The sequence below is a fragment of the Calidris pugnax genome, unplaced genomic scaffold, assembly GCF_001431845.1.
Source record: "Calidris pugnax isolate Ruff unplaced genomic scaffold, ASM143184v1 scaffold25, whole genome shotgun sequence".
In the NCBI taxonomy this organism is placed as follows: Eukaryota; Metazoa; Chordata; class Aves; order Charadriiformes; family Scolopacidae; genus Calidris; species Calidris pugnax.
The window spans coordinates 14060399-14085598 of NW_015090805.1; the positions used below are offsets into that span (position 1 = coordinate 14060399).

General features: G+C 35.2%; 1 protein-coding gene across 1 annotated transcript in view; it reads left to right on the forward strand.

Annotated features, from left to right (window-relative positions):
• The first annotated feature begins 4059 nt into the window (after positions 1-4059).
• TMPRSS15 (transmembrane protease, serine 15) overlaps positions 4060-25200 on the forward strand; it is a 56427-nt gene continuing 35286 nt past the window's right edge. The window contains exons 1-8 of the mRNA XM_014938007.1: positions 4060-4204; positions 6598-6728; positions 7025-7092; positions 7908-7952; positions 10241-10383; positions 12043-12087; positions 16940-17059; positions 23367-23475. Of these exons, the coding sequence (XP_014793493.1) occupies positions 4060-4204; positions 6598-6728; positions 7025-7092; positions 7908-7952; positions 10241-10383; positions 12043-12087; positions 16940-17059; positions 23367-23475 (806 nt within the window). The remainder of the gene's footprint in view (positions 4205-6597; positions 6729-7024; positions 7093-7907; positions 7953-10240; positions 10384-12042; positions 12088-16939; positions 17060-23366; positions 23476-25200) is intronic.

Sequence of the window (25200 nt, forward strand, 5' to 3'; positions counted from 1 at the left end):
TTAAAGGTAATAAATATATAGGTTTGGAATTTTTATATATGTCATTACTGAGAGGCTGTGCTTCTGTATGAACTCCTTTTTAAACTTCTCCTTATGATGTAATAGTAAAAATAAGCTCATAGTCTGTCTCTGCATTTTCACTACAGATCCATTGATTTGGTTTTCTGCTTCCCTCTATGGAATTCTGTGTAGCAAAAGTAACAAATCACTTAGACATCTGAAAACAACTGCCATAAGAAAGCTGATTTTCATTTCATTTTGATAGGGGAGGGCAAACCTGTGTGGGTACCCAAAACATTTTCCTACAGATAGCTAGCTATTAATGTAATGTCAGGCTTTAGGTATGTTTGTGATAGACTGGGTATTGGAGGAATTATCTGAATACAACAACCTCCCCTTTCTGTGTCAGCAGTCTTTTCACTCTGTGCTGAAGACTGATTGAACAAGAAAATAAAAGCAGGCCAATCAATAAAAAATTGAAAAAGAAAATAAATGCTACAAAACCTATGGAGCTGCAGATGTGGATGCAATATGAATGAACTAAATTGTGAGTCAGTTAGGCTTCTACCACAGCAATGACCTATTTCTTTAAAAATGACCTAATCTCAAATTTCACTAGTATGACTATAGTAAAAATTCCAAAAAATTATCAATTATCAATACTTAAGTAAATTGACATATTTTTCTGGTTTTGAACACATTAATAGAGTATTTTCCTTTGTATCATTATTTAAACTATTTTTAAATTGTGGTATAATTGTTTTATCATACAGTTCACAATTAGCGTCATAAAGCTAAAGTTTAGAAAACAACATGCAACTGATTTTACTAGTTGCCTATTTGCAAATTGTTCACAAATAGAATTGAATAATCTGGTTTATTATTTTAAATTTTATATTATTTTCTCCAGTGAATAACTTCTACACTGCAGGCCATTCATGACCTGTGAATACTCACAACTTTCAGTAATTTTCTCTAACATTGGTTAATCCTCACTCTTTTCCTGAATGAATCACACCATTTCATCAGTTTAATCACATAGCAAAACAACCAAATCAAACTTTCAAGATTTCTAACAGTCTATATAGGAAATAGAAGTGAAAAATAAACTTTAGAATTATAATTAAAAGAAAAAATATACAGCTAAGATTGCAGAAAGAGAACAAGAAGACAAGTAACTAAATGAGGAATAAAAGAGTAGAAACAAGTCAATGGCTAGAGGGAAGTTTGCAGGATATACTTGCCACTGAGATAGAAATGGCCTGTCCAAAACCTCGTAAAGTTCAACCAAGGTCAACAAGTTCAAAGTCCTGAATCTGGGATGGAATAACTCTATGTACCAGTACTGGCTGTGGGCGGACAAGCTGGTAGGGGTGTCTAATTGCTGTCTTCAACTGTAGAGAAAATGTAGAGAAACTGTAGAGAAAATGGAGCCAGACTCCTCTCAGAATCACATAGTAAAGGTCCAAGACGCAATAAAGACAAATGGCAGCAACTGAAATTCTAATAAGACATAAGGAAAAAATAATCATTGTGCAGGTAGTCAATGCTGTCACAGATGTTATTTTCCTGAGTGGTTGTGTGGTCTTACACCCTGGAGATATTCAGATCCTGCCTGGATGTGGCCATAAACAGCTTTTCAGATTTCAGTTAGCCATCGCTTCAGCAGGAGGTTGGATCAGATGACCTTCATAGGTTCCTTCCAGCATAAACTGCTTTACTTCTATAATTCATGGTAAACTAACATTGGCTGAGTGTTGAAGTCTGCCCCTGCTATTTCGAAGATTTCCAAATGAATATGTGAAATCATGGGTTCTTACATTCTTTCTTAACCAGCTCATAGTAGTACAGACTGTAACATGTTACAAACAAATTAATAGAAGAGCTTACTATCAGTTCAATGTCCAGGGATTGCCTATTAATTATTGCTACCACAACCTTGTTGTCAGCTAGAATTGTTTAGCTAATGAGTTCATTTGTAGGAGTCACAGCTCCCATTGGAGACTACCCATGGTGTTACGTCCTCAGCCAGACTGTAATTAATGTATATGAGTGCAGATACAACTTGAGCATCACGTGCAAGGTGGTAGTAGAATAACTGAAATGTAGATGTCCACAACTTTTACTTGTCTTCTTGTTAATCACTTCACCATCAGGGCATAAATTCAGATTTTAAAATTCAGTGACACCTTTGGGTTATAATATTTATCTTTGGCTAGTAATATACAATATCAATGATACAAAGAGCTAAATTATGCAAAATATGACAGAAACATCCCAAATCCTTGCAATTATGTAATTCTGCTAGATGTGGAATAATCTAACATGTATAACTGAGCAAAGAGTTATTTAGAGGTATTCTGAACTGTGATAGAGTGAACATTCAGAAAAATACATAAACTTAAATCCTTTGTAATCAGGGGTATCGGAGTCATTGGTAAATAACTACAAATAGTTAAGAGATGTTCAGCAGTACAAATTTAATCTCTTGTACACACTCATGTGTGTATACACACACATACACGAACATTTATATTCATATAACTGTGTGTCTCATATACAACACATACAAAAGCAGTTCTTGCTCTAATTCATCTAGCACGATGACTAAAAGATCTCACCCATTTGCAGGATACAGGCTGTTTACTCTTGCTCTGTCATGGCAATATGATTAAGCTGCCCTGAATTTTACTAGTGTGACTAAGTTCAGCTGAAGACTGAATACATCCTTAAGATACCATGGAGTATCTCGTTAACTTTGGTTTTAAGTAAATAGTTATTTATTTTTAGTTATGGGAATTATTAATGAATTACAGTAATATTTAATAGTGCACTAAATCAAGTATGTAACTGTCAGGCCAAGATTTTGATTTTGATTTAGAATGCTTCAAATTTGACCAGTTGTGTTGGAGATACTTTCAAGAATCCTCGTTCTCAAAGACTGGGCAGAGAACTGTTTTGTCATCCATGGTTCTTATTTCAGACCTTTCTAATTTCTTCCCAATTTTTATTATCTCCATCTCAATTTACAAGTAGCTAGAGCCTCTATCTTACAAAGATTAACTCAGACAAGTTCCCCTTTCTTTTATAGGCAGGAATATGGCTGGTTTGCTTAGACTCTCCAGTTCCATAAAGGGAGCTGAGGAATGTCATACCATATATCTGGATTTAAGATCTCTGATCCAGAGTCAAAAACAGTGGCTTACAGAACACGAAACATAAAATCAGTATGATGGTACTCTTCTGAAGCTGATTTATTCAAAAATTTTGACAGATTAAATTCATAACAAAAAGTTCTGGACTGGATAGTGCATTGTTCATTTACTTTACTCTTTCTGTATTAAGGATGCAGCACTGGCCATCTACAATGCTTTATCAAATACTTGCACCCTATGGCACATTTATGCCTGGCACAGCATAAATATAAAATATAAAACAAGCATGTATGTTGTAATGTCTTCTCTGGTTAGTTCTCCAGATACATGGTCAAAGAACCATGCGTTACGCAGACTAAATTTGTACTGCTTAATTACCATTCAGTGCTGAATCTGTTACTGAACTAGACATAGTACTAAACTCATTTGTCAACACTTCCTATATATGTAAAATTACTTTTAAATAAACTTTTTAAGCAGAATCATGAAAGATATGGTTTTCACTGTCATCTTCATAACTGCACTTCTGAAGAATTGCAAAAAAAATATCTTGTTGGTGTAGTAAATTCAACAGCAATACTTTATATTAACTTAAAAATATAAAATTACAAGAAATAGTGCAAATTCAGTGTCCAACCTTACATTTCTGTGGTTTTTCTTATTTCTTATCTGAGACAAAATCTCAAGTGCTTTCTTAAGAGATTTAATTTCTTCATATTTGCATATCTTGTGCATGAATATGACTGTTCAGGAATGTTGTAAAACCAATGTCAATGAAGTTTTATGGTGTAATTAATTTACAGCAGCCTCTTATAAATATCTGTTCATGTGGATTGTTGCCTTCCTTTTCAGGTTTTCTTTGTCTTTTGTCAGTCCTTAATTCACACAAGCTTTCAAGACAGAAATGAAGCCAAGGAAATCACCTGACAAAGAATATGTTCCTCTTAGTTTCTATGAATTTTTTTTTGCTTCTCTGCTTGCAGCTTTTGTGTGTGTTTGTGTTGGACTGATTGTACTTTCATGGTTAACAATACGGGAGTTAGAAAGAGGTAAGTAGTCTAATGTTAACCTTTTCAGGAGTTGCTTAGCAGAGATTCAGACTTTGAAGCCAGTGGTGTTGTAATTGTAACTATATTTCATATTTCATGCTACGCTTTTAATGCTGGGGGTTGGGTATGTTTTCCTTCTTTCCTAAGAACAAAATAGCCAAAAAATACAATCACTTAAAGCATATTCTGAAGCCACAGAAAGGAATTTTCATAGTTTAGACTTTGGAGGATATCCTTGGAATGCATTTCAAACTGCAAAGCTTTGGTTATTCAACTGTATTCATCAACTAGAGAATGTAATGCAGCAAATTGTGAATTTTTGCTCTTTTCTCCATATATGAGGTTTGACTTAGAATATTGATAGCCCACTGAAGTCTATGGGGAGCTTTAGCTATTCCATATCTCTTTGAATCTTTTCACTTATTAAAAAAAAAAAAAATATTTTAAAGTAATTTATTGCTGTGAGAGATATCCTGCATTAGACAGTCAGCACCAAGCCCTGTGTAAAGTTAAGGTAAAGTAATTCTTAATATTTAGGGAATGCTCAAAATGTGATAGAATCATGTTACTGATACACAAAGTAAACTAAATTAAAATATCAACATAAGATGATTTTACAATGGAACTGAAACTTTGGTTTAAAGATCTTGTGGATATATGCTAACAGAGCCCTGGTAAGGGCACATCTGGAATACTGTGTCCAGTTCTGTGGTCCTCAGTACATGACACATATGGAACTACTGAGAGAGTCCACTGAAGGACTGATGAGATTGTGGAGTTTCCCTTCTTGGAGGTTTCCAAAAGCTCTCTGTACATGGTCCTGAGCAACTGGCTGTAGATGGCCCTGCTTGAGCAAAGGCATTGGACCAAATGACATGCAGATTCCCAACCTCAACCTTTTTGTGATCTAGATTTTCGATGTATCTATCTCTATGGAGCCCGCAGAGCTAAGAGGAAAAAGATATTTTGAAATGGGATAAAGGAAACAGGTCAAGAAATACATATTGTCATTATAGAGATTTTCATGGCTAAAAAAAAAATTCTGATACATTGAAGTTTTTGGTACCTTCATTAACCGAAAGTCCATACTATTTCATACTGAACCACAAAAAGACTAAACTAGCTGTAAGCCATATTTTTTAAAAAAAACTGTTTTACCAGAATATTCATGTTTATTCCTTTAGTTGCAATTGTTTTTCATTCCATATTTTAAAACTTGTTCTCCCTACTGACTTTTTTCCCCTCATACCAGAATACTATCATATTCCAGTGAAATAAAATGAGCTTTAAAGTAATAATTGTGTATTAATGCATCTAGTTAGACACAGGATTCAAATTAATGACCTAAATTTTAGAAGATGAATAGGCAAGTTTTAATTATAAAACACTTTAAAATTATATTTGACATCTTTAATAGAAAAAGGCCTTTGTTACCTAAAAACATTTGTTTAAATAGATTTGCGATTGTTGTAAGGATAAATGACCTTCAAAAGAGCTCAAAGTAGTCTGTTAATACTAGTTGATAGTAGGAAATTGGTGTCACTAGACTGTGCCTTCTATGACAAGCTATAGTATTTATTAGTTATCCGTTTTTGTGTTAATGCCTACAAACAAAACCTAAAAATGGCACTGGTACTGTAAATAGTAAGCAAAAGGCATATATTCTATCAACCACATTAATTCAGGACTAATCTGAGGATTTCCAGTGTGTTGCACAGTGAGGAAATATTTTTGCTGTATAATGAATTACTTTATGCAGAGCTCATATGCTGTAACATATTGAAAATCAAGATCAAATTTGTGGTAAGGACCAGTTTTCTAGTTTCCTCATAAATCCTCCCAGCATTTCATGCATATATTGATAAGGAAGGTCAGGTAAAAAATAATTTAACTGGTCTAACACTAGTGTTTCCAGTGCTGTCATCAAAAAACAGTGTACATTTATAGAAAAAAAAAAAGCGTTTAGTACAGAAAGTGTGAAGTAGTAACTCCTGTTATTATTAATCCAGAACATGCAAAAACCTCATAATTCTAATATCATTCTTCCCGCGTATCTTTGTCACATGTGTCAGACATAACTGGACTGAGCATTGTCCTCTTTATTCATTCACAGTGCTGCTGTGAATGCCCAGTTCAGTATTCAAAACTGAATTGTATATAATGGGAATCAAGGATAAATAGTATTCATAAAAATATGTTTACAATTATAAATATTGTAAATATTGAAAAATGTCTATCACTTTTTAAATCACTACTAAGCAAAACATCTCTGATTACAAAGCAAACCGGAAAAGTTGTTTTATTGATGATCTGTGTGGAATAAAACGAAATGTAATTTTTTCCCTCTATTTTTAGATAATTCAAAATACTGCATTTTATTTTTAATTATCTAGCTGAAGCAGATATGAATACTCATGGCTACGTGGGAACATTTAAAATACTCTCTGGGACATCATTTACTCCTGCTTTGCAAAACAGATCATCAGATGATTTCAAAGTCCTTGCTTTTGATGTTGAACAATTGGTAAGAACCTATTGGTCTCTGGTTAACTCAAGAGTATATGGTAGGTACACTAATTCTCTAACATGACTGCTGTTGATGGCTTTTTTCTCTGTCTGAAAAGAGATATTTCAGGTACTAAGCATGGGCAAAAGTCAATATATTTTTTTATTTGTGGAAATCAGTGAAGTGTCAAAAAATTTTGCTCCTGCAGCCCAGAATTGTGAAGGAAAAAATTAGTATTAAAACCATGAATGCAGTGTATAACTGGATGTCTTTTTAATTACTGTATTGGTTCAAGATTTCTCTTTTCCATCTAGATACAAAAAGTCTTTCAAGCAAGTGATCTGCAAAATGAATTTGAGAGATGTGAAATTTCCCACTTCACGTAGGTACAGTTTAATTAAACTTTGCAAATAAACATCACAAGTCCTCACTTAACTATTTCTTTCATGAGTGCTCGCCAATACTATGCTTTTTAAGAGATCCTTTGGAACATTCTATATTATTCCTTTCACTTCTTACGTCTTCCAAGTGCTGCTGTGGGAAGTTTGGCACCACTGTGTTTCTTTGGGCAAACTTCCTTCTCGGTCCATGACTTGGCCAAACCAGTGAGGTTGAGTACTGTGACCAACTCACAAAACTTCTATACTTTAGAGAATTGCTGAACCCTTTTTATGTTTTGCCAAGGTTTATTAGTTGTGCTATGTTTGCAGGGTTGCTGTCCCTTGCCATCTAGAAGAAAGTTCAGGTTAGAGCTCTGCTGTCATGAGATGAATGGAAATACACTCCTATGTCCCTATGGACATGGATCTACTTAACTCATATTCCTTGGGGTGTTAGCAAGTGATGCTATCATTTGAAACCAGGAAAAGCTGCATCCTTTGTGTCCTAAAGAGTCCATAAAATAGGTACAGTAATACCTGCTTCATTTATTAAAGCCTGTTTGACCTCATTTTTCCATATCCCATTGCGTTTATTGTCCTACTAAAGGCCAACTGGCAAAAAAGTCTCCAGGATAAGCAGTGAGGTGTGTAGTGTTAGTTCCATCTGCACCTTTCTCATTCAGCAAAACATTTAATACTGTCTCCCATTATTAAACATTTTCAGAATACGCTTCCATCCTGTTCACGGCATTGTGAACTCAAGGGAATCGTATGCTTTTGCCTTGCAGGTTTTATTATTGTTATTTTTTTTCCACAGGAAATCTGAAGATGGCCTTGAAAGATTCAAGAAGTCAGAGAATGGGTAATTGCATATGATAAAGTTTACTTAAAATATGAGCAAGAGACAATGATGCTGTTAATTTAGAACTTTCTTCTGTAGACAGTGAATAGATGAGAAAATACATCTTTAGAGATTGGATAAGGCCCTCTAAAGAGTATATGAAGCATCAAGACATATTTTTCCTCCAAAAACATCCTTTAGGATTAGAAAAAAATGTAATAGTCCCTGGGACTGACAATTTAGAAAGATAAATGGGAAAGGTAAGCACAGTGAATTAGGTAGGAAACTAGCTAGAAAGGATATCAGTTTGTGCTGAGCTCACTTGTGGAAAGATGCTTAGACTGGGGGGGCTGATCTCACTTGTTATCATTAGTAACAAGTTTTCAGTAAAGAAAGATCTGATGAAACACTGTGATAGGTGAGAACAAAGCAGAGGAAAAAAAAATCAAAATCAGAACTATAGAACTGGACAAACTTGAGAAATTAATAAATTTAGCTGTCTCATAGGTGAGACCACAAAATTAAAGAAAAGTACAGATTACATGGCAACTGATGATGCAATTCTGTGATTCTGGGATACAAGCTGTTGTTGTGATATGAATTTTTGCTGTAAATACATAAAGTGGATAAATATTCAGAGGAGAGACTTCAGTTGAATGACCATGCTTGCATGAGAATGATGGATATTATCCAACTATGAATACATATATTTTGAAAATTAGAAGCAGATCTGAATTAAAGTAATTTTTTGACTGGAATAGTGAAGTCATAAGCCTAATTAGTTAGAAAGGTGGAGTATGATCACTTTATTAAAGATTTTATAATGTCAAGGGAATGGAGTACACAGTGATAGGAGTAGGTCGTTTCCAGTTCTTTTTGTCACTGCAAAGAAATATCCAATCAGCACAATTTGATTTCTGCACATAGAATGGGATTATTCTCATCAAAATTTGGACATCAAAGATGGAGACATCTCTGAGCTAGTCACTCAAGACTCTTTGTAAGTGACGGAATTTTAAAGTTTTCTTATCTGATCTATTTAGATGCTTCTTTTAGGAGAAGATCAATCATACTATAGAACAGCTTATTTTTTTCCATCAAATACAATGGGAATCTAAGTATCTGCACTTTAAACATCTATATAGATATATATATACACAATCCTGTATTTTGACACAAAGACCACAGAAATCACAGAAAGTCTGATGTCAGTGAATTTTGGATCTGGCTTTTAACTTATCAGAGAGGAACTGTCTTCATTTCTGCTTTGAAATAATACTTGAAATATTACTTTGTCTCAGAAATTATTTTCTAGTTTACTCTTTTCTTTTAAAAAGTGTTTACCCCTTTGGGCAATCTCCTTGTTATTTCACCCTTGAAACTGCTGAGTCACAAGGATAGCAATAAAAGCTTTTGTTTGCTCAGCATGGCCTAGAGATTATCAGAAACATGTAAGAAATTCAAGAGGAGAGTTTTTCCATATATTGCAAACTGCAAACTATGCTCAGCAAAATGGCAGGATTAATCACCTCTTATCAAAAAGCAATGCTGAGTCAGTTGCAATTGGATAATATAAATGCTGAAGAATAAAAAAGTTTGCACTTCAAGTAAAAAGAGAAAAACTTTAGCAAGCATCATACTCTGACACTACCTTAATCTAGCTACAAACACATAACCCAATAGTAGTATCTAGAAGGGATGGGAGAGAGCAAAGATACAACATTCTGGACAAAATTCAAGCCCATAGAACATGAATGTGGCTTAACTGGTGATTTCAAAATATCTGTGCTTTCAGTCATTACTGTTTCCTTATGAGACTCCATGCAGTCACACAGCAGATCCTCACAGAGCAGAACCCGCAGACAATGTTTGCTTTATAGAAGTGATCACTTTGCATAATATTTTCATAACATAAATATATTACACGATTTTCTTAACACTTCAAGGTTCACCATCAATATTTTAGGGCTTAAACCAGAAGACCTGTTCAGTAATCAGTAAACTTGTTTCTCCTTTAGTTTATTCAAATTCAGCTCCATTGCAGCAATTTATATGAATGTTGTTTTGGTTTTTCCAGAGTGAAAATAAGAGTAGATAAAGAAAGAAAAACTGTTTGTCCAAGTTTCAAACCTACCTAATAATTAAGAGGTATTTCTTTATGTGTCATCTTGGCCAGCCCACACTTAAAGATATGTGGCTTTGCAAATGGAATCTACTTGGAATGAAATATTGCCTAGATGACAAGTCATATATCAGATTTACTTCATTAGCTTTCATAACTAATCACCTTTTCTGTTTTTTATTGCTAGTGTTGTTGTGATCTTCGACCTTTATTTTACCCAGAAGGTAACAGCTGAGAAAGTAAAAAATGAACTGGTTTTGGGTATCAACACAAAGGAAACTGCTCTTACACAGACTTTGAAAATTGATGTGAACAGCATACAAGTCACAGGTAATGCTACTAAACATTTCTTCTCTATACAAATCCTTGACAACTGCTGTTAACATGGATAAAGACTTTGATTCCCAGTCAGCAAAGGTGTTCTCATGGGTGCTCTGAAAGAAACATTTACAATATTGTCAACTAGAAAGTATGAGTCAGTATTATGTATGTTGACTAAGAAGGGGATACAGGACAAAGCAGTGATTTCCCAGTAAAAAACACTCAATTTCTTCTCTTTTATGTAACATAACACTTGTAATTTTGTCTTCCCTCAAGTTGATGCAATTAAGCCCCAACTCTGCCATTTCATTAGTAAATGCAATTATAATTTTGTTTTATTAAAGAATAAGGAAAAGGGCTCAGCCTCACAGTGAGTGAGGACTCATTTATTGAAAAGATGTCAGTAACAACAAACTAAATACAGAGTGTGGCTTCTGGAGCAGTACACCCAAGCAACTGACTTAGGTGAAGTGTAAATGGAAAAACACAAATGTGGCTTTAAAGACTAGATAGTTTTAAATTCTACAAACATGAAAACATAGTGATTTTCTGTAAGTACTGGAAAATTTATTAAAGCCTAAGTGGAAGCCCAGCAAAATCAAAGGGAATTCTTGTTTTTACCTCAATAAGCTTCAAAACAGGTCTTCACTGAGGATGAGGATTAAAAGTAATTTGAGTCCTTTGAAGTGGAAGTTGATTAGCTGACATTTGAAGACCTGCTGGAGATACTATTAAGTAGCAACTAATTGCTTTGGGAGGAGTGGGACATCTGGTGCACGATGTCTCTTACTCTATTCTAAAAAGTACATTTTTTGCTAAGTACTTCAGATATTCAAAAGCTAAATTCAGAGTCCTGACATCTTTATTTCTCTTTACTACTTGCACCACATATAAGAAGTTGTTCTAAATAACTGCACATCACTGTGGAATGTGATTGCTCATTATACTTCAAAAATACCACTAAAGAAAACTATAAAGAGCTTCTAAAATTTGTATATCTACTGACAAACTTTGAAGAAGTCAAACTTTTCTTGCTTTGCATCATTAAAATGCTTTTTTTCTCATCAGACATCATCTGTCCATTCTATCAGGAGTGCTTCAATAACGTAACAACTGTAACTAATTAACAATCATAATCGTATGTGGCACTTCTGTATCCTATATCTCAGTGTGTTCTGCAAGAGAAGTATTATTTCTATTTCTGAGATGGAGGAACCTATGACACAAGTGTGACTTGCTTGAAATTACAGCTTTCAGTGATTAAAAGTAACTTACTTTCTTGGAAATTTTCCCAGGTTAATTTTAACTCATGTATCCAATCTAAATACCATTCTATATGAAACAGGTGCTCTTAAAAGCTTCATAGAGTAGAAAGTGTTGAGACAGAGATTTCACAGATAAAGACATTTTAGGTGTGATACAGTGAATAACAACTCAAGATTGAAAGGGATTAATATAGACCTTTCCTCCTCAGGAAAATCATAGAATTTGGAAAAGTGTGGGAACAGGGCGAGATGATGAAAAGGAGGGAATTGGGACACTGCTAGTGAGCCAAAGAGAGATAGTCACAGCTGATTTTATTTTTTGTTTAGCCTTTCTTTCTCTCTGTTGTATAAAACTAGATACTATGCCATAAAAGGAGTTTGTAATGAACTTGCTTTCTTTCAGTGGCCACTGAAAATCTTACTACAATGATGCCTTTAACTTCGTCAGGTCAGTACCTTTCATAAAAGAGGAACTATTTTTTGTTATCAATACAACATGAAGAAACATAAGTCTTGCTATTCAGCTGATATAACTTAGTAAGCTGCCTTGGCTGTAGTTATGGTTTGACTGCTACGGTCCATTCAGTGATAGTTAGCTGCCCTTCATTGTTTCTGACCATTTGAGAAACCAGTGATCTAGAGTCTTTACAAAAGCTCTAGGAGTTTAATTAGACAACCAAAGCAAAAGTTGAGTCTCTGTCGACCATCTGACTCACAAGCTGAAGCTTTCTTGGATTTAAACAAGTAGATGAGGCTGGGGTCCTACTCTCATGCTGTATCTACTGATGCACTGAGCAATGTTGGTTGATAGACATTGATTCCACTGTCACTGGAAGTGTTATGATGATAGGGCATGGAGCAGACACAACTCCTTGGTCTCTCATTTTCACTGAGTGCAAACCTGCCAAATGTTAGTAAGACAGCTGAATAATACAGTAGATGCTTTGTAGCACCAAATGCAAATAATATTATTGCATACCACATACAAATTAACACATACAAATTCTCCAAATTCTCCAGGGCAGGTTACCAGACCAGAAGCTTCTGCAATTTATGTGAGCTACAGAAATGCACCTATGAATACAGAAGCCAAGTATTTATTGATGCCTAATTACAGCCATAATGATAAAATAATTATTATTTGTCCATTTACAGGCCTACTAACATCTACAGTCCAAAGTGTATAATTACTACAGCTTATTCCCATCGATACAGTTAAAACTGCTTACATACAAATTTTCCCCTATCTGTCCCTTCTTCTGGTATGCTATCTTAATGCTCCTCTGAGTCCTAAGTTCAGTGTTGCTAGTCATCCTCAAGAAGGAATTGGGAGGCAGCAGGGAGGTGTCAGAGGAAGAGGAAGGGAGTTGGGTGCTGGGAGTTGTCAGCATCCCAGGTTGGAATGGGCATAATCTTCCAGGTGTGGGTTCCTTCCCCCTTGCTCTCAGGTCCACTTGGATTCATTTTTGCATATTTGCTAACACTGCTCCCTTGCTTTTTATTTCAGTCCAAAGTCCATGTTATACGCAAGTTTTACCATATGTGGCATGTTTACATCTGCTCGATGCTTGGGGTTTGCCTCTGCTGACCCTAAACACAGCTTTATCCACCTCAGGTGTTACTTCAGTGAGATCACCCAGTAATTTGGGCGATTGACCATTTGCAATTTGTGCTTGTACCACTGATGCCTCTGTCACTGTCCTGTGCTTTCACTTTCATGGCTTTAGCTGTCGACTTGTGCATGCACTTTTGGGATTGCCTGTAATGATCCCAATGTTTTCAACAATATCCAAGATATAGCAACTGATTTATAAGAACTGCCTGATCATCATTCATGCATGACTTAGGTCTTGGAATGTTTCATTCATTACAAAATAACAATCATTTAGAAGATTAGATAGATAGATAGATAGATAGATAGATAGATAGATAGATAGATAATTTATATAAGACTTTGGAAACTATTATGAAGCTATGAATGAAGCTTCCCTCTCTGAACACAGCTATGAGAATAGTACGTCCAGCTGCACCCTCCCTGCACCGTCTGCTGGGCTCTCCTCTCTGCCAGTGGAACTGGCAAATTACTGACATAGAGTGCCCCATAACCTGTCTAATAAAAAATGGCCTAGCTTAGGTTAATGGCATGTGCTAAATCAGCGTGTTTTGATAGAAAATTGGTAGGAAGTCCTCATGCAAGTTTGTGCACTAGTATATCTGGGAGAGCAGGAACATCTAACAGAGGTAAGTCTGAGATGGACAACAATCAGCAACTTCTGTCAGTGAAAACTGATAGATGACAAAGTATCAGGAAGGCCTTAATGCACCTCTTACTTTATTTCTTCTAATCCTTTGTCTCATAAACTAAGGGAGAGGATCCATTAATTGTAGCGACATGGGGATCTTTTCAGATGACATTATCATTCTGCTCACATATTTGAGTCTTAATGTAGTAAGTTAAAATAGTAAACAGGCATGCTAATGCAAATTTAAAGAGGAAAAAAACCAAACAGATTATTTGGGAGCTAGAAATTCCAGAGGCATCCTCAGGATGAGGATGAATATTAAAAGCACCGCTAAGTAGTAAGCTGTGTTGGAGCAATCATAAATAAGCATTCCATTTTTCCAGAATGTTTTGCAGTCTACTATCACTACTACAAACCCGCTTACATATCTAGGCATTTGCTGAAGTGTAAATATGTATACACACAGGTATGTATCTATGCCCATATGTAAACATACAAAAACCAGACAGGTTTGAGGTTTCTCTCCTCACATTGTGATAACTGATTTGTTGGGCAATGTTATTTATAAGAAAATGCACATATACATTTTAGTACTAACATTAAAGTTGTCACAACTTGTGTTGTTTCAACAGATCCTGTAAGTCTAACTGCAAGCTCCTTGACACCAACTTCAGGTGAGAACTTTTACATACCGGGGGTAGACAAGAGAGCATCATTGTTATTTTAGTGGCAGAAAAAAGAAGCCCAAATGTCTTTTGCAGCTTTTGCAAAGCCTGTGCTAGGTCCAAAGAGAGTGACATTTAAAATTCACTTGGGTACCATGTCAATTTTCTTATGTTTATTGTGACATTTGACCTTCAAGATCAAGCCAGACAAGCTGTTGTTAACGTATCATTACCTAAGCTTGGGTTTTGGGAAACAGCAAATAATGTAGATCTCATAAGAGCAGACTAGTTGCTGCCTAGTTCTGCCCAAGCATCCACAGAGGTCCCCCCAGAGAACCTCTCCCCCAGAGAGAAAGAAGTAGAGTTCTAACCTTGGGTTGTGTTTGCCCAGGTTCAGGACAACTCACCACAAACAAGTCCTCAACAACTGGAGGTAGGTAACTATATATGGGGGGGGAAGCAGGGAGGCTATATGAAACAGTCTGAGATCTTAGAATTATACTGTTTGCATTCATCTTCTTGCATCATCCAGTTCTCTTATCCTATTCCTATAAATACATGATATGCAGATTTACCTTTGATTTGACTGAAGACACTGCTTCAAAGAGAGGGGACTTCTAAGATTCTGCATTTTATGAAAGTGGTATATGTATCATGTATGTTAATGCATATATTGACACTCATACTAACTGCTCATTTTCACTTCCTATTATTTCTTGGGGCTTTCTGGAAAAAAACAAACAAACAATCAAAAAAATCTTTTAGCAAACTCTCACGTGACTTCCAATGGACAGAAAGCCAAAGCTGTTTGAATCTTTGAGAACCTCCCTGGCCTAACTAGATGATAAAATACATATGACATTTTCAAATGGGCCTAATTTATTTCCTGTGATTCTTTAGTTGAGTATAGCAATCACATTGCAATTTAGGGCAATTTGCTGGTTCAAAAATAAAGTCAAAATGTTTTACTAGAAAATGTTAATTTGTTTATATCCAGTAGGTGGCAATGCTGTTTAGTTTTCTGAGTTCAAGAATAAAACTAGAATTGTTCATGTCATATGTAAACAATGTTTTCTGGCATATTCGGCTTGTGCAAAACATATTCCTAGATTATTGGTTGGGGTTTTTCTCTGGGTCTAGAATGCAGTTTCATCTCTGCTCATCTATGGCAATTCCTTCATTGGCACTGTATCACCTCCAATGCTTGACTCAAGTATGTTTTCTTTGCTTCAGTTACCAATAGGATACAAAATGGCAGCTCTGTTGCTTTACTCTGTATTGCTAATACTGAAGGTGTTTTGTAAAGCACTTTGAAATGTTACAGTACATCCAAACCACTTTCAGTCTGTCACATATAATACAATACAACATCATACAAGCATCTATTTAATGTCGTCACAGAACTAATACTTTTATGAAAAAATGAATCAAGCAATAATGGTTAGAGGCTGCAAGATCAGTTTTACAAATTCATATTTTTATTTCTTGCATAAGAAATTTTGAACTTTTCCAGTAAGGATTTACTGAAGCAAAGAAAAGGAACTATATGAATAGTGCTAGGTGAACAGTTTCCATAGAATTTAATGAAATTTTCAAGAATTCTGAAATTAGTAATTATCCAAAGCTTATTTTAGCTGCATTTTTTTGTTACTTTAATAGGACCTACTTGAATTCTACAGATGTCTAAGACCCAAACAATCTAAAGACTAAGAGAGAAAGTCTGCAGCGGATGAACATCTATGGTTTAGGAAAATACTATTAGTGAGATTCCAAAATTTTAAGGATCTGCCCATGTATTCTTTTTGCAGAAACTTACTCTTATTTTAATTAAATTTGCAAATCTGAAAATAATAGAGTTTCTGATATTCCTGGTATTTCAAAATCCAGTTTTAAAGGCTTTCATTTTCAAGATATGCTGGTTGAAAAAAAGATTATTTAGCATGATGAAGTGCAACATTGTGACATGTTGAAGAAATTAAATTAAATTGTATTCAACTAAAACCAGATATTTCCTACTGTTATTTTAACCAAAGTACAGTTTTCTCATGTTCTTCAAGCATAAGAAATTGGAAAATGTCATCTATTTTATTCCATGAAATAGTTTATTTGGATATAAGAAGGAAATGGGAATTCATGGAAATTTTCTTCCAGTCCTCCTCCAACTTTAGTTTCAAAAAACATGTCACTTCTGAGAACTTACTTCATTCTGTGCCAAAATTATCCTTTTCAGTATGTGATATTTCATTCCAGGCTTCTAAAAATGCAGTTTTGTAAAACACAATAGAGTGGTTGATTTGATTTGTGCTGGAGTAACCAGAGGTAAGTCAATTTTCTTTTGTAGTGAAACTGCATTACTGCTGTGCTGTTATTGCTGTTGTCCTTATTATTTCAGCTGCGTGTTTGCCACCTGCTGAACTTTGTGATGATGGTGTAACCTGCATCAGAAAAGATTTATTTTGTGATGGAGTCTTGGACTGCCTGGATGGTTCAGATGAATCTGAAGAAAGATGTGGTAAGAATGTAAAGCCCTGTAAATCATTCTTTTTAAATGTATGTAAACCTATCAGTAGTTTGTAAATTGTTTATAGGCAATAAACTGCACTGTGAAGTCCAAATCAATTCTACTAAAAAATACATTTATAATCTTTATGTTGTAAATGGAAAGAATTTTCTTTTAAAGTCTCGTTAATGAAGAGTGTGTTTAATAAATAATGAAGAAAAATTACATTCTGGCTATATAATAGAAATATGAAACAATATAGAAAATATTTTTACTACATAAATATTAATAATAAATATAATGTAAATTATGCAATAATATAGACATTTCATATGAAGTTTTGTGGATGGACCAGGGGACCTCCAGAGGTCCCTTCCAACATATAGGCTTCTGCGATTCTGTGAAAAATGTTACAGACCTAAAATCTGATTGGTTTATATCCTTCAGTGCCAGTCAGTTTATTTGCCGTTATAGAATCATTGAACCATAGAATGGCTAGAATTGAAACAGACCTTAAAGATCATCGAGTTCCAAGCCCCCTCCACTAGACTATGTTGCTCAAAGCCCCATCAGACCTGGCCTTGAACACTTCCAGGGATGGGGCATACACAACTTCTCGGGGCAACATGTTCCAGTGCATCACCACTCTCACAGTAAAGAATTTCTTCCTGATATCTGATTTAAATCTACCCTCTTTCGGTTTCAAACTGGTACCCCTCATCCTATCACTACATTCCCTGATAAGGAGAATCAATGTTTAACAGTCACTAAAAATATGCACAACTGAGATGAAAGTTTCAAGAATGTGCATACAAGTAAAAATAGAGAGAATGTCATAAAGAAATTAGCTATAGTTACAGGCCACTTCAGAAGGTGGATGATTTGCCCCCATTCATTTTCACTGATGCCTTTTGTTTCCAAGCAATTCATTCAGTTATCATTATTTTAGCAGTTTCAGATCATAACCTTACAGAAATACAATTCTGGCTGGAGGACAAATTGTTGCTCCATGACTCTTATATTGCATTTTCAGTCTTAAAATTTTCCATCCAAAACTCAGAGCTTTTCTAAGTTTATATATTTAAGTTTCTTAAGAGACTTTGCAAAACTAGTAGAATGAATGGCAATAAGCCATATGCATGTTTGGGATACCTGCCGATTTTTCCACCTCTGATTTGTTTACTTACATCCCCTCCCTAGAGTAACTTAATACTGTCATATAAAATTGTCTAGATTTTCAGAAGTGCTTCAGAGTTTCACAATGAGATTTACAGCCAATTCATAATTTATGCTACAAGTGCTCTCACACACAATGGATTTGCTGCCCTTTAAACAACGTTGTCTGTTTTTTCATCTTGATTATTATTCCCTCTGGTGCTTCTTATTTTAGCATATGTTAGTGGTTTTAAAATATAGGATACAAGGGTGAATTTTAATAGTATCTTCTGGCATTAGACAGAATTCAGTAAAATCTCAGATTCTCGTCAGAGATTCAAGCAACTGAACACCTTCATTTTTTGGTTTTATTGATTAAAATTATCTTGAAAGGTTTATTTCTGGTTCTGCAATGCAGTGCAGTAACAAAAGGCATTGCAGAAATGCAGTTAGGAATTTCACTGAAAGGGTCTCTGGAGGAATGCAGAAGTCTGAACAGTATCTATTAATAATGGCTAGCATTGCTGAAAAGCAACCATGTAGCACATAAGTGTAAGGAAAGGGAGACCAGAGGCTGATCCCAGGAGGTGTTTTTCTCTGCAGACTCTCTTTGCAGTTATTATATGTCTAGGCTAACATTTTGTGATTACCTACCTCACAGCATCACTACAGTACTGCGAGAGATTAATCATATGTTAGCCAGGAAGTAATGTACTGCCCTTGGCAGAGAAAGGTTCTGTCAAGTGTAATAAGTGGGCTTGATCTGACCAGTTTAGGGAGTTCCTCCCTGAAATTCAAGGATTACAGTAGTAAGGCCTCCTAATGTGCCGTGTATGGAACATAAGTAAATAGGAACGGCCAGTAAGATGCATGTTGGGGAAACAGTGAAAGTGGGTCCTACAAAAGATGTCTCCTTTCTCATTAGAACAACTGGGGCTCTTCTGAGTGCAAGAGGAGGTAGAAGTATAATGACTTCTCTGACCCTGCTCACTTTTGACCACAGTTTCCTCCTCTTTGCAATGAGGAAGCTCTGGGAGGTTCTTCAGGGAAGTAGGACCAGTCCCAGCTATCTTCCTGCTCATTTCCAAGATACTAAGCACTACCTATTGCAAGGCTGTGGATGAGCAACCTAGGGACTTTCACCTGAATCTTTCTGTCCTGTTTCAAGTTCCTCGCTGTTTCTTAAAAGACAAGAAAAAAAAAAAAAAGATCCCTTCCAACATATAGGCTTCTGCGATTCTGTGAAAAATGTTACAGACCTAAAATCTGATTGGTTTATATCCTTCAGTGCCAGTCAGTTTATTTGCCGTTATAGAATCATTGAACCATAGAATGGCTAGAATTGAAACAGACCTTAAAGATCATCGAGTTCCAAGCCCCCTCCACTAGACTATGTTGCTCAAAGCCCCATCAGACCTGGCCTTGAACACTTCCAGGGATGGGGCATACACAACTTCTCGGGGCAACATGTTCCAGTGCATCACCACTCTCACAGTAAAGAATTTCTTCCTGATATCTGATTTAAATCTACCCTCTTTCGGTTTCAAACTGGTACCCCTCATCCTATCACTACATTCCCTGATAAGGAGAATCAATGTTTAACAGTCACTAAAAATATGCACAACTGAGATGAAAGTTTCAAGAATGTGCATACAAGTAAAAATAGAGAGAATGTCATAAAGAAATTAGCTATAGTTACAGGCCACTTCAGAAGGTGGATGATTTGCCCCCATTCATTTTCACTGATGCCTTTTGTTTCCAAGCAATTCATTCAGTTATCATTATTTTAGCAGTTTCAGATCATAACCTTACAGAAATACAATTCTGGCTGGAGGACAAATTGTTGCTCCATGACTCTTATTTTGCATTTTCAGTCTTAAAATTTTCCATCCAAAACTCAGAGCTTTTCTAAGTTTATATATTTAAGTTTCTTAAGAGACTTTGCAAAACTAGTAGAATGAATGGCAATAAGCCATATGCATGTTTGGGATACCTGCCGATTTTTCCACCTCTGATTTGTTTACTTACATCCCCTCCCTAGAGTAACTTAATACTGTCATATAAAATTGTCTAGATTTTCAGAAGTGCTTCAGAGTTTCACAATGAGATTTACAGCCAATTCATAATTTATGCTACAAGTGCTCTCACACACAATGGATTTGCTGCCCTTTAAACAACGTTGTCTGTTTTTTCATCTTGATTATTATTCCCTCTGGTGCTTCTTATTTTAGCATATGTTAGTGGTTTTAAAATATAGGATACAAGGGTGAATTTTAATAGTATCTTCTGGCATTAGACAGAATTCAGTAAAATCTCAGATTCTCGTCAGAGATTCAAGCAACTGAACACCTTCATTTTTTGGTTTTATTGATTAAAATTATCTTGAAAGGTTTATTTCTGGTTCTGCAATGCAGTGCAGTAACAAAAGGCATTGCAGAAATGCAGTTAGGAATTTCACTGAAAGGGTCTCTGGAGGAATGCAGAAGTCTGAACAGTATCTATTAATAATGGCTAGCATTGCTGAAAAGCAACCATGTAGCACATAAGTGTAAGGAAAGGGAGACCAGAGGCTGATCCCAGGAGGTGTTTTTCTCTGCAGACTCTCTTTGCAGTTATTATATGTCTAGGCTAACATTTTGTGATTACCTACCTCACAGCATCACTACAGTACTGCGAGAGATTAATCATATGTTAGCCAGGAAGTAATGTACTGCCCTTGGCAGAGAAAGGTTCTGTCAAGTGTAATAAGTGGGCTTGATCTGACCAGTTTAGGGAGTTCCTCCCTGAAATTCAAGGATTACAGTAGTAAGGCCTCCTAATGTGCCGTGTATGGAACATAAGTAAGTAGGAACGGCCAGTAAGATGCATGTTGGGGAAACAGTGAAAGTGGGTCCTACAAAAGATGTCTCCTTTCTCATTAGAACAACTGGGGCTCTTCTGAGTGCAAGAGGAGGTAGAAGTATAATGACTTCTCTGACCCTGCTCACTTTTGACCACAGTTTCCTCCTCTTTGCAATGAGGAAGCTCTGGGAGGTTCTTCAGGGAAGTAGGACCAGTCCCAGCTATCTTCCTGCTCATTTCCAAGATACTAAGCACTACCTATTGCAAGGCTGTGGATGAGCAACCTAGGGACTTTCACCTGAATCTTTCTGTCCTGTTTCAAGTTCCTCGCTGTTTCTTAAAAGACAAGAAAAAAAAAAAAAAGGAAATGAGAAGAACAGAAATGAATTGTTGACAAGAGCAAATCTTTGTCATTAATTTTATTAGAACAATATGCTATATCTCTTATTATTACTGCCAGTGCTAGAAACCCTTTTTTAGATCAATGTGTGTCTTGCTAGCCAATTGTTAACAGTACCACATTTTTGTACACTTAATAACAAGCTGGGCGCTTTCCTTCCTCTCACACTGTTTTTATTCTTCTCAATGGGAAATATTTGCAAATATTAGCCCATTGGTAAGGTCAGGGAACACGTTAATTTAAATGGATTGAAAAAGTACTTCTATATCAATACCCAGCTCTAAAGCTGTAGCCTATTCTGATAAAAATGTTGTATAGAATAGTAGCTCTCTCTTTCATGGGCCCTTTTTCTCTTTGTATTCAAAAACTTATGTGTTCTATTTTCCTCTCAAAGGCTATGAATATTGTGAAAAGGAATAAGTTCCTATTCCAGCTCATGCATTAGACTTATCCTCATAAGTGAAATTCCTTCTGCATCGCCTTTATTAACAATGCATGCCTGGGTCTGAATGAAACAAAGCTTAATTTTTATGTTGTGTTTGCTATGGTGGTAGTCAGAAATAATGCTACACTTATAAAATGAACAGACAAGGAGCCCCAACTCATCATTTTATATATCGTTTCTGAGAGGAGGACCATGGTCAATAAAATTTCCATTTAATTTTAAATGTGATTGATTATTCACAATTTGGATAGTCATTATAAGTATGATTTCATTTCTGATGTTAATGAAAAGCTCTATCTAATTTCTGATTATCTACCTCAAATTGATGAACTTGTCCTTACCTCTCAACATAATTATATATAGTACTGATTTTATCCTTATTTGAACGCTCTATGATGCTTTCTGAAAAACTGAAGAAAAAGCATCATCAGATTCCTAATGTAATGTTCAGGAGAGGCAGCCAAAGCTTCAACAGTGCTTCAGTGTCAGCTGCATTCTACATGAATTAGCATTACAAGTCTTGCAGAGGCTTAAAAATGCTTTTAAAAAAAAAAAAAAAACAAAAAACAAACAGACAAAAAAAGCCAAAACCAAAACAAACCAAAACAAAACAAAACCAAAACCAAACCAAACCAAACCAAACCAAAACCAAAACCAAAAACCAAAACAAAGAAAACCAAACCAAACTAAAAACAAACAAACAAACAAAAACCACAAACAAAACAAAAAACCAAGAAACAGCCTGATTTTTAAAATGAATTTCACTGAATTTCACTGAATTTTTTAGAGTTGGAAGGGACCCTAGAGATCATCTAGAAGAACATGTATAGAATGGAAAAGCAGCACCAAGGAAACAAAACTAATAAAAACTTTTTGAAAAGATATATGATGATGGATGACATTTACCTCAGATGAATGAATTCGATAGCTGGCAGGAAACCTGGGATATCCACTTATCTCTTTGAGTGGCTAGTAATATATAAAGTGAGGAACTAGGAAGCTCATAAAAGTAGAGATAGCAATAGTCAATCGTATCTTTTCTTGCTTCTATTCACATGATATCAAATTGTTTCTGGTAGTTCAAACACTGTTTCCTGAATTAAAGTATATGTAGATAAAACTGTTATAGGCAAGATTATATTTCCTTACAAATGTATAAAATAAAATGAAAGAAAGATGGATTAGTTGAATCCAACTGTTGTGCTTTAATTATTTGAATTGGTTTGGACTAGTTTGGATAGCTGGATTTTCTCTAATTTCACCTGTACTGTTTCTCGTCTCATATAGTATTTTGAGATCAAATACTCACAGGAATTAGAAGTGGGAGTAAGTTGGTAGTGTGTTTTACTTTTTCTTCCTATTGTTGCTTACAAAACATTTCCAAGGTAATCCATGTAAACCAGTATCACCCTCATTTTGGCTCTGCTTCTGTTTTTCAAACGGCATTTTTACAAATGTTTTTCATTATGTCTTTACAGCTGCAGTTTGTGATGGAAAATTTATGTTGACTGATTCCTCTGGGTTTTTCCACTCTATGAATTATCCAAAACCATATAATGCAAATATTGTTTGCCAATGGATTATACTGTAAGCCATTTTCCAATAAATTTCTACCTAATATTTTTTTGATTATGAGGTGATATTGTTTCCTGCTCATCAGCCTTATGTTATTTGTTTCTATTCCCAAATACCCCAGCCTGGAAAATATGTAATAGTGTTTTCTCCTCAGTATATATGTAACTTTTCTTTAACAACTTGCATGCTTAAAACCCATAACTATATAGATGATTTTCCCACTTACAAAAATTCTTAGGTATGTTTCTGAGAACTTTTGTGCATGCACAGGAACATATTTGTAAGCTCAAAATAAATCACATAACTCAAAATAATTTCAAGCTATTTGTTTAAAAGTCTTACAGTAAATATCAGACTTTAGGTATTGGATTATATGATATAACTGTCACTAACAGACGGAATTTTCAAGAATTCACATTTCATATGGGAGTTAACAGCACTTGTGGTCCTAAGTCATTTAGGAATATGTTTTAAAAGTACACGAGTATCATTTGACATAATAGCATGAAATGCCTTTTAAGCCCTAGGCACAAAAAGTGGAATTGTTTTATCAAGGATACACACCTACAGAGAGGGACAGCTATTTGACACTCTATGCCTGCTCAAAGGACAGGGAGAAAAAAAAGATAGCCATAGTATGTGGTAAGTCTTGTCCTAAAGTACACATCTAAAATAAGTTGCAAGGTCCTAAAAATACCTACAATGGCTGCCAGTTCAGAAGTTTTGAGAGGCAGTAATTCTTATTATGGTGTTGTAATAATGGTCATTCTTTGATTCTAGGTATTCATTCGGTAGAAGAGTTTCAAGGGAAACTAAGAAATGCATTTAAAATTGGATAAGATTGGGACTTCTTATTCCCAAGGCGCCTTTGAAAGTGCTAGCATATGAGTTTGTTCAGGACTTTTGTCTTCACCTTGACATTTCAGGAAAAAGTCATGGATTTCCTTCTGTTTAGTGCATTTGTTCATTTTTATCTGAAGCAATACTATTCACCAATAATTTGTGGCTACACCTGGTTTTAAAATATAGGCATATCATAGGAAAAGTACAAGATTGTATCCTTCACAATATAAGCCGACTAGTTCCTCAGGTCATGATGCTGCAGAATTTGAGCATGATAAATAATTATGTCTCAAGTGCACTACTGTCTCCTCAGATGTTAATTTTTCTTCAAACCCTGCTGTAGCTGCAAGAAGCATTGTACTAGGTAGATGTCTATACCAGCCATGTAGCTAATAAAAGCTTAATTTTTGAAAACGAAAATCATAAGTAATTGCAAATAATATGGTACAGGTGTTGCAGATGTGTGTAATTATAGATTGACCAATGACAAAAAAGACCATCTAGTTTTATTTTCAAGTTATCTGCTTTTAAAATATCTGGCAATACTGACAGTAAAGCCTGAAAAATTCAATGTGGTACTCAAATTTTTTCTCCCTTTTGAACAGAATTTTTTCTATGAGGGAACCTTTTGAGTTTTCCAGTAACCAATAAGAGAAATTTTGTTCAATATTTTTATTTTCCCTATAAAAATATGTTAAAAGTCACCCTATAATACGTCCAAGATTTGATTTTAATTCTGCCTGGTTTTCTCTAGAAAGATTTCTCCATTACCTTTGGGAAAAGCTTTTATATTTTCACCTCATTTAACTCCTCCCCAAATGAAGATGTAATTTCTTCTCCTTTTAGAAGTGAGAACAGGATGCTTAATATTTCCCTGAAAGATTACCTTTCAAC